This window comes from Topomyia yanbarensis, chromosome 2 (genome assembly GCF_030247195.1).
Source record: "Topomyia yanbarensis strain Yona2022 chromosome 2, ASM3024719v1, whole genome shotgun sequence".
Lineage (NCBI taxonomy): Eukaryota > Metazoa > Arthropoda > Insecta > Diptera > Culicidae > Topomyia > Topomyia yanbarensis.
Genome location: NC_080671.1, coordinates 137,774,854 through 137,786,383, shown reverse-complemented (window position 1 = coordinate 137,786,383; position 11,530 = coordinate 137,774,854). Strand labels below are relative to the sequence as shown.

Genomic DNA, 11,530 nt, shown 5'->3' with positions numbered 1-11,530 from the left:
ACGCCAGATCTGCATCCATGCCCTGACCCATCTGTCACAAGTACTCAGACGAACATATACCCAGATTGACATACGACTAGCACATAACAATTGTATACTAATACTAAAAACTGCAATTATTACAACACAACTAATAGGGTTCAACTATTATATTAATAATGCGCTTGTATACGTTGACGAAGCCGGCCGATAAATCGACACACAATGACTCCCACTGCGAGCCGTGCTGCCCTTAAGCTGTTGAACAGTGTCTGCAAACTCAGCCCACAGAAAAAGTCAATCCACGGTGAGTCGCCAATCGACCACGCCAGTGTGCACAGGTTGTTGGCTGGCCGTTAGTTTGGCCTGGTGCGGAGTATGAAAAAACAAAAAACAGGGACCATCCATAAATGAAGTAACATTTTTGGAGTAATTTTTAACACCCCCTCCCTCATCGTAGCATTTCGTCACAAACCTCTAAATACCCCCTGGTAATTACGTAGCTTGATGGTAACTCTCTCGCTTGTCCCCGCAATTTTTTTTTTTTTAATGAAAAACGATGTTAGTTATTCCCCTTTAAAAAAGCTACGTAGCCTGACATGACCCCCTACCCTCCCGTCGTCACACATCATCACAAAATGCAAAGCTCCCCTATATAATGCTACGTCATTTATGGATGATCCCTAAGCTTCTGAACGGTGGTTGATGGAATAGGGGGTCCGAATAGCCCCGGACAAAAGTGCACAAAAGTGGTCTTGAAAATATCTGTGTTTTCGCTCAAACAAAAATCATTCCATAAAATATGAGCCTCAAGCTTACCAAAACACTTACCCGTTATATTTTTCACTTTTATTAGTTGCTTCAAGCACGAAATCAATGACGTTTTATCTCCATTCTAAAAACCCAAGGAATCAGTTTCAGCTGTCAAAATAATGTTTTAGAATAGCGGTTCAATGAATATGTACGATAGTCAGAAAGTTTTATTATTTTATGAGAAATCAAGGGGGTTCGAGTTTTAAGACCGTGGGAGTACGGTCTTAAAAGCCCCGGGTCTCACTATGTTTTTAATAACCCACGAAACTGGCGTTAGTTGTACAGAACCAGGCATATTCTGTAATTGCATCGAATGGCACTTTCAGTTGTATGCAAAATCACAATGGTTGTCTTCCCTACATTGTGTAAGAGCCTTTAACCACCTCCTCGGAGGAAATGATGATGTGAACTAAGCTAATTTGATACCCTTCCCATAAAACGGGTTGAGATGCACGGAAGTAAGTAAAAAAAACATTTCAAGATCATAAATTTTGTCATTAAAACAAAAAGGGATGAAATTAAAAGTTTTCTTCGGAATTTGTGTGGCAACTGCGGAGGCAATTAAAATATTTCCACAGAAGAGCAGTTCATAAAGTTTCACGTGATGCCCAGTGCAGTTTTTCTTGGGCAATTTTCCGCTATCTTTTGTGGGCGTGAGACCATCAGCTGAGAGTTTCATTTACCATTAAACATAGTAAACAAAAGTTGAAAAGTTTCGGAAACTATGTGTATCGATGCATATTGTTTAAATTTCCCTACAGCAAATAGCACAACATCGTTCCGTTCTAGGGGTAGACCAGTTGGAAAATGAAGCCCGTTTATGCAACGGCTGGTTCCCGCAGGTCACGAACATGACCTATGAAGTAGGTCACGTACAGTTTAGCCTAGACCGTGACACCCGCTCCATCTAAGCATGTTTTTCGAGAAACAAATAGACTTAGTATTACAGCTCGAATTAGGTAAGGTCAGCGGGAAACACGCTGCATTGTGTAAGGCAGTTTTAATTACTTTAAAACATGTCCGCTTGCTTGCAGGTGTCGTGTGTCGTCGTCTCGCCTCTCGCCATAAGCATGTCAGCACTAATTTTCTCACGTCACGTACGTGCATAATTGAAAGTGGGATATGACGAGCTTAGGCTTTCAGTGTTTCACTCTGGGATTCTTTTCAAGTGCGATTTATATCCTTGGTGCTCAACTACATCTAACAAGCCACACGAACATGGCACACTGAGCTATTTTTGTCCAGCGTGTTTGAGTATGTCAGGAAATAGACGATAATTCGAGATTCATTCGTAGTCCAAGTCGTGTGAAGTCATGGTTTGGATTAAATTACATATTCAGCCCAAGGTGTATTCCTCCACTCTAGTTATGTCTTTGACACTTTAAATGGTAGATCGAAAAAAATAACTGACGTGATCTATGAAAATTTGACCGCAAATAAAAATCATTTGTTCTGGAAATAAGCTTCAGCTTTCTTCTCATAATACCCATGCAACACTCATTTTTTCTATGGTTTATAAACTTAATTAATTAGCCACTAGTGGTCACTCCCTACTGTTTACATAATTTGGATATTAGTTGTTGAAATATAATTAACCATCTTTGTTACATGTTAGTGCTGCAGAATTTTTGTTGGAACCAGTTATCGTTCCTCTTATTATATTTGTTGAAAGTTATGCCGCAGAATGCAGTGCACTGGACATGTAGCGCGAATGTAAAAAGAGATGTCAACTGAAGTTATGTCCATTCAAGAAACTGAAAGTTGATTTTATGACCATTCTTGTACTGGCTGATATAATCGTGGAAGATAAGTGTACGGCAAGCGTATAAGGAAACTGGGAGTCTGAAATAGATTCGGTCAAGAACACCCGGAATGTTCGACCACGATGAAATCGCCAATAAAAAAAGAAAGTAAACATAGAAAATCTTCGATTGTCATCTGCGTCCTATTGAAAATCTTCTCCAGAACTAATCCCTTTATCTCACATCAAGCTGCGGACACAGTTAGCACTTTACCCTTTTCTTTTTTTGGGAAAATCTACCTCTACCTGTCTCCACCTTCCTCCACATATCCATTGAGTACCCTTAAACTAGACGGCATGTTAGTTTTGTCGCATCGCCAACACGAAAGTTTCAATGGCCATTTGGAGCGTAATTATTTTAGCAAGTGAACTTCCCTGGCAAAGTTTCCTAATTGGCCCATTTTCCAATTACGTCAACGAAACAATTTCCAGGCGTAACGAGTCTGGCGGAGCAATAAATGCACACTCTACGGGGCGGCATCCCACCCAAGGGTGTCCGATGGTAGGACGTATAAACGTCAGCTTATACCATCCATTTATGTATGCCTGTACGTATGTATATTCCTGTCCGTGTTGGGAACAATTCAAAGCTCAAATGTGAGTTCCGTGCTTATCTCGACCAACCACTGGAAATGAGTATCATAGGAGTAGGGAAACGCTAGAACACTTGAGCGCATGGACCACCCCCGATTGTCGGTAAACCTCAATCAATGCGGTTTGATTAAACTGAGCCGAACGACGATGAGTAGGAATGGAAACAGAACTGGTGTAAAGTTTCATTCTGCCATCGGATCTGCGAATATATTTATGCGAAATAGGACCAACCGACAGTTCGTGGGCGTCTCGCAAAATCAAACCAGAATGAAAATCCTACCTTCAATTATTGCCAAGTGGCTAGCAATTAATTGGGATTGAGATGAAACGATTCCGTGGTGAAGAACGATGATTGTGGGCAATTTAAATATTTTTTCCGAGAAAGTATCGTCCGAGACCGTTTCATCTTTATCAAACTTATCAACTTAGATCTAAAATGAGTTAGAAAATCTTTAAGCAATAACAATACTTTAATTACTAGATTAAAATCATTAACAGGGAACAGAAAATAATACTGAATAACTCGGATAAAAAGTTAGCAGGACCGTAGAGAGAAAATACCGGCCCGGGAACTGGTCAACGGTTGAAATCCATTAGAATTCACTGATATCATGTAAAATATACTGAAATTTTCTAGTTATGCACCAGTTTTTTGCTCTAGTTATTTGTAGTATCAATGTAGAGCCAGGGCAAGGTGTAAATACCTCTGTCTCATCCCAAAGGACCAAAGGAGTGACATTAATCTTCTTTGCAAAGACACACCCAACGTTTTATCCAAACCCTCTATAAACTGAAACGGTCGGTACGGTTTTCCATAACCACTATATTTTTTAAACTAGATGTATGAATGTTTATTTTTATCAATAATAAACAGAATGTGCTAATATATACGGCTAGCTGATTGGAAATTATTTGTTTCATGATTTCATTAGAGAAGCTCAAATTTCAACTTTGAAAAACACGTTTCAACTTTCCCCGGTGTACCTAACTTCAATAAGTATCTACTAATTAACATCCTGTAGTGAACATACGTATCCAATCGCTGGCTTATTTTCTCATTTCCGCTTTAACAGATGAATCAAATTACATGCCATAATACTTTCCTTATTTCCTTAGTGTATGAATTGTTTAGGTTTACTTGTAGCATGCCATAAAGATCAATTTAATTTTCCCATGAAACGAATTCTATATTTCCATTCAAAACTGGAGTACTTTCAACTATTTAATGTTTTATACTATCTAGTACTTATTTACAATAACCAGTACTCAGGATAACAATGAATAAATCGCGCGCGGAAATGATTGTTTAAAATCGGTATTATATTCACCCGTTTGTCTGCGATAGAAATAAAACGGTTTCCCATTCCTATTTTCTTATTATTTTTGCGGTACAATATTAGTAAAAGTTACTCTTACTACAAGATCAGTATATGCTATTACAACTGTCTGTGAGAATAGAAGGTGACACGAGAAAAAAAGGAAATCGCACACACATATCTGTTGCATAAGATTCGGCAGAGAAAAATTAACGTAGACATGACAGAATACTCGAAAAATTCGCTGCGTGATGGAAAATTCAACGATCTCTTTAATAAAATATAACCAATGCTCCTCATAGTCGGCTATCCGGAGTTAAAGTTGCTTATTTAACCAATTATACTAATATAACAAAAGAAAACTTCCCTAAAATCTCGGCAGCCGGCTGCCCAGAGCAATTTTTACATGATACCGCTATTAGTTTACTTACGAACAAATCTCCCCTTCCCGTGAGGATTCCTCGGCCTCTAGCTGCTAACATTCCTTCCTTCCCCAGAAGATGTATTCGGACGTAGCCTGCGTCTGTATTGATTAGCATGCAGAGATCAATATGGATTACACAATGCGGTTCACTGTGTTATTCCCAAGCATGTTGTTCCAATGAACATTTTCCAATCTCAATCGGTTCTGGTCAATAACGGAGTAGCAACCACGGGCTTATGCTTATGCTATGCTTCTAGGCACAGCAGAAGATGTTCCCTCCTGGGATTCATCACAGTCGCCTTCGTCAGCAGACAAGTCAGTACCCAAGTAACAATCAATATGCTTGGAGGATCTATCATTGTTTTATCTTGGTTTTAAGAAGGATTGCTTGAAGTCGGGTTAAAACCCTAATAAACAAAAAAAATTGCTTGACGCCGATGAATTTATAATGGTTTTATGCAGTTGTCATTTTATTTGCTCCGTAGGTATGCTATAAAACTTTGTTATGACTTTGGCGATAAAGCTTCAGGGTATCAATTTTAAGAATGCTTTTGAAACGGCTCTGAATACTTTTTTAAAGCTAGAATTAAACTAATATTTAAGTCATAAGACGTACTTTAATGCCAGCATTCAAGTTATTTGATTTCTGTAATAAAACCACTTGAAAACAATTACTCCTATGAGGGGCTCGATATACACTAAGGAGTTATAATAATTGTTAACAGATTTTCGCAATCTTTGTTTACTTGATTGAATTGTTGTAACCATCAACAGCAAAGAAGCTACTTCAACAATACAATTTTAGGATTATCCCTGAAGATCATCCTACTAATTTTTTTTGAAGCAATGCACAAGACAAATCTACACAGGTTTATTTCGTCTATAAGGTCTATTTCAGTATCTCTGAACAACCGGTGACATTAACATTTATTTATTTTTCCTAGATGATTATCAAGATGGTAAATAAAGGGTGAGCGCTTTGTTGTGGGATCTGATGCGGTTGTCACACATGGGAAGCTAATAACATGAACTGCTTCGTTTTTCTGTGGGATAGAATATACGTTGTACGATTTGATGAGTATGATGAGGGATTTCAGGAGAATTAAACAGTCGAGTATATAATACTAGGACTAGCTATCCCAAACCTGGCATAATCCTATTTTGGGGTATTGAAAAACTCCACACCTGAAAAAAAACTGTTAAAAACTCGGGGGCAAATTACCGAATACGACGAATGTTTCTAATTATGTATACATGCGCTTTACTAGTTCTATTAACTATTCGATTCTTCTTTTTTGAACTTGCTCAGTACTCAGAGTACAAGATTGTATATTAGACTGGTTCAATTTTTGACTTTTAGCTCCACCAGGCTTTACTGATTCCTTTTATGGCCTTAGTAATTGTGTAAATTTTGGTATCGATCGGTTGTGTCTACGGACCCTCCAAAAATTTCAAAGTTTATATGGAAAATAAAGTCATAAAAAATTACCTCATCAATCGATTCATGAGAACACTATATATTTCTAAAGGTATTCTTCTACTGAACACATTCGTGGAACATTGTAAGTAAGTGAAAATTCGCTGAGAAAAGTTATTAACTAAAGAAGCAGCATGACTTCAAAACAAATGGATTTTATTATTAATCATAGCAACCCTGTTTGAATATCTCCATCGTTATACAAAATGTAAACTAGGCTTACAACCTACCGCTCCCGTATGGCAGATACAGCTATTCAAACAGGGTTGCTATGATTAATAATAAAATTAACGCACTGCATAATTTAAATATATCTGTCGGCTACTGCTATCGTCTCCGCTTCGACGTTCGACCAGAGAATGAGCTCGCCCGAGCAATGCTGAAAGTTATATATCCGAGGATGACGTCATCGGAAAAATCAATACATCCAATCAGAGCCATGAACAGGAGACATCACGAACGCTTGGCCGCTGGATGCCTAAACCTGTCGTCGTCCCCACCCCCAGCGGTATCATGAACTCGCTCGAGGAATGATATTCTTTAAATAGTTGAGGATGACGTCATTCATAGAAGCGTAGTGTGCTGGGTGCTGAAATCTGTCGTACGAGACGCTATAGGCACGATGTTACTTGTCTGGCAAAAGAACACCAACCGATTCAAACAGGCACGCGGCACATTTATTTATAACTTTTCGTATTCGTTTGAGCTCCCTATTGACGGCTCTGCCGGGGATACATTCACTGATGTATAGGAGTTTTCACGTTTTCCGAGATCTTTGCATTTTTGCTTGTTTTTCAATAGTGTGCTAAAACACAATAGCAATAAAACATAATTTCAGTTAATTCCGAATTGTTTGGTGATAACCAGACGGAAATCCGTTCATAAATAACAAAGTTATTAGCGTTCAAAATAGTGACGCAAAAACGTGACATCGTTTGATTTTAAATTTTAAAATGACACCCTGCCCCAGAATACGGTACAGCATACAGCAAAGATGTTTTGTCGGATGTTTTATGATATTCCATTTAGTTGACATATTTATAGTGATTAATTCTCTTTGAAGTGAGATATTTGTTACAATTTTTTTTCTAAAGTGTCAAAAACAAAATGAAGCCTTAGAAATGCTAAAGTACTTGTTTTTACTGAAGACCATAAATCTCTATTTATAGCACACTCAAAGTTATAGACCGTTGTTTTTAAATGACTCTATCAAACCTTGCATTAACATAACTTCTTAAATATTGTTGACAAAGCTTCAGAATGTTCCAGAAAGTTATTTGTCTCGTCAAGGCATATATGTATTTTTCCAGAAAAGATCTCTTTTGACTTAGAAGTTTTTGGATAATTTATGATAAGATTAACAAAAGTTCCTAAAAGTAATAATATTCCTCTAGAATTTCCTTTCGTAAAAATAGTTTACAAAATTGAATGACTATATATCTTTAAAACTATTCTATATGAAATTGGTAGGTAGGTATGCTTATATTTACTCATGTTCCAGGTATTCCAAGTATTTTCTGGAGTGAAGGCCTAAAGAGCATAAACAGTTATCTTTCGGGCCTATATGGACGCGGTACATACTCACGGAGGGTCATAATACACAGACCAATAAGGTATTGCGTTCAATTGATGTTTATGGTCATCCATGAACTTTTTCAATTACTGAAATTAAGATCTATAAGCGTAATATGTTATTGATTTTTTCTCTGTGTGTTCATTGAGATTCGTGACGTGACAGGTCGATTAAGGTCGTCTTTAATCACAGGTCTGAAGATCTGCCTATATAACCACTGTAAAGAATAGCTTATAGACTCAACCAATCAAAATGCAAGTAAAGTGAATCAAGATATTGTCGCAACTGGCTTTATGAGTACATGTAGGATATTCGTTTTTTTGGAACGGGCTTGACAAGTAGATGACAGAAATCGACGAGTGACGTCTTCCGGTTGAGCAAAACTTTTAAAAATCTTTACAATATGGGTATTTTTGGAACGGACGTGACAAGCGGATGACAGAAATCGATGCGGGACGTCATTTTGAAATCTAAGATGGCGACTTCCGGTTGTGCAAAACTTTAAAAGTCTCAATAATATTGGTATTTTTGAACGGGCGTTACAAGTAGATGACGGAAATTGACGAGTGACGTGGTTTTGGAATCCAAGATGGTGACTTCCGGCGACCTTAAAAATACATTTCTTTTAATTTTGCACTGCAAATTTATGAATAATAATCAGACGGGTGAGGCTGTGCCTAAGGACTACCGTAACCTGAAGTCGCTATCTTGGATTCTAAAATAACCCAAATATCGAATTCTGTCATCTCCTCGACAATTCCATTCCGAAAATACCCATATTGTTAAGTTCATAGAAAGTTTTCTAAAACGTAAGTCTTTTCTAAAACGGAGGTCTTGGATTTTAAAATGGCGCAAAATATTTATTTCCGGCATCCAACCGTCAATTGCATTCCAAAAATACCCATATCGATCAGGTTATAGAACGTATTTTTAACCGGAGGTCGCCATTTTGGATTTCAAAATGGCCTAAACATCGATTGTCGTGATGTACTCGTCCATCACATTCCGGGAAAAAACATATTATGAAGGTTAGAGAGTTTACTAAACTGGAAGTCGCCATCTCAGATTTCAAAACGGCCTAAAACACCGATTCCTGTCATTGACTCGTCATTCCCATCCCGAAAATAACCATAATGTTCAGTTTATAAAGTTTTATAAACCGGAAGTCGCCATCTTGTATTTCAAAGCTGCCTAAAACGTAAATTTCATCCACTCGTCAATCCTATTCCGAAAATATTCACATTGTTGAGGTTATAAAAGATTTTTTTAACCGGCAGTCGCCATCGTGGATTTCAAATTTTGATTTCCGTCACTTACTCTTCAACCCCATTTCGAAAATACCCAACTTTTATTAGTAATAGTTGGCTAATAATATTTTAAATTATGTGCAACTTCACACGGTACTGTTCGTACTTAAACTTTTTTACGAACTTGGTTCTTAGAAACAGAGTTTGCTATTCTAGTCTAGTCTAGTCTACTCATACACAGCCAACGTAGGGATCCTGGAAAATTGAAGACGTTCGCCTACAATTTTTCTTGTTAATATAAATGTTTGCAGCACATATAGTATGTGGCACAATCATTGTGCAGCGTAGAAAATGAAGATGATTCAAAATTATACGGTAATCAAATTATTCACTTAATGAAGAATTTAATCAACGAATCATTTCGAACCTTAAATAGGGAAGAAACGTGGACAATCGTACCGACCGTTCCAATTTGATGGGGGTTTGATGAATCGTTGGAAGTGAGTTGGCTAAGAGGGTTAATGTCCTCATTTGGGCCTCCTGGGATGAGACTGAGGTATTAGCCTTGTCCTGGCTAATGAGCCTAGGTTATAGCGCCTTAACTCGCTCTCTAAAATAATGATAGAGAAAATTGTCACATTCGGTTAATTAGTACTAAGCATGAAGACAAAAAACTGATGAACAGCTCCGAGAATCAAAAAATAGATAGAAAATTGTCCTCAACACTTGTTTTGAGGCAATAAACAACATTGTTTTCAAGGCAACTGAAAACATTTCTGGTAGCAATGACACCACTAGTTTTTTCTGCAATTTCTTCTGCCTTGTTATATAAGGTTTCGAATTTCATTATTTTATTAAAACTAGCATTTGGTATGAATCAGAATAATAAAAATGAAAATGCCCGAAGCAAAGACATAACCATACAAGTAATTTAAAGGCGATCGTAAAAATTAAAGAGTATTATAATAAGTATTATAATAAGAACGAGCTCTCCGGATGCGACGATGGGATTCAGTCGTATACTCAATAGCATATCCACCTCACTGGAAACCTAATCTACATAATTTGATCCAGCTTCGGTGTGTACTCATTCCAGCTTACAGGTTACCTCCTTAAATGCTGCGACCGGAACCGGGCCCGCAGAAAATTAGCCGTGCTTGACCGGTAGCAACTGGCGTAGAATTCAACTCTTTGCTAGAAGATTCGTTCCGGACAATGATGATGATTACTGCTGATAGTTGCTGCCGCGGTATTACCTTAACAATAAGTATCGTCTTGAGCAGTGGCGATTAACGTAGCCGGAGTGCCGAAGTAACGTAGATTTTCCAATAGCACTATCCGATTGACACCATTAAATATGGCAAAAAAACATCGAGAAGAGCGATTCCATAAAATCACTACCAAAAACGCGTCTATTCGCGCACCGGTCCTTAGAAAAAAGAGTTTGCTATTTCGAATTTAGTTCGTATAAAAAGTTACGTAAATTGAATATTACGTAAAAAAGAGTTCGTAAATGGAGATTTCAGTGTACAAATATTTGCCAATGCAATCTCAACAACTTTTCCAAAGACGTCAGATCATTTAAACTACCAAATGAAAAAAAAATAATTGAAAAATCTTACTTTTAAGAGGATTAATCACTAGAATCATGCCATCAAATGGTAGACCTTGGTAGTTTTGATAAGTATCCCGAAACCACTATTAACGTAACCTCAGCCGTTTCAACGTAAACAACCAATCACTATTTGAAACACTATATTTTCCAAAAATTGAATTGAAAGATGTACCTTCCATGCGCAGTGCCATAAAATTACACTTTTCAACATTTTAAGGTTGAACAGAAAATGGGCAAAAACCGAAAACGAAAAAAGCAGTTTTTTCCACACCGTGTGTTAGGTCTCCATAAAAATCAGCAGTACCGTAACAACATTCTACATAAGCTGATTGATTTTTATGAAGATCTAACACATGGTGTGGAAAAAACTGCGTTTTCGTTTTCGATTTTTGCCCATTCTCTGTCCAACCTTAAACAAACGCCATATGTGAAGTAAAATTACGTGACTCGCAAAATTCAATGATATGTAAAATTAAAATCAAACGTAAAACTATGTCATTTTTGATGCTCATATGTCATGGTCAGGACACGTAAATTTACACGATTTTTTCTAGGTGTGTAAATTGTCCATTTTGATCAATCAAACTTTTTTAATGGACATACCAAACTTGTTAGGGTGATATTTTAAAAATATATATTAATAAATTAGCTTTTAAGAACTCAACAAACATTAAGCAATAATGTTGAGGAT

The 11,530-nt window shown here is 37.2% G+C and overlaps 1 protein-coding gene across 1 annotated transcript in view; it reads left to right on the top strand.

The window, feature by feature from the left end:
* Positions 1 to 204: 204 nt before the first annotated feature.
* LOC131679795 (serine protease filzig) overlaps positions 205 to 11,530 on the top strand; it is a 54,386-nt gene continuing 43,060 nt past the window's right edge. The window contains exon 1 of the mRNA XM_058960541.1: positions 205 to 286. Within this exon, the coding sequence (XP_058816524.1) occupies positions 205 to 286 (82 nt within the window). The remainder of the gene's footprint in view (positions 287 to 11,530) is intronic.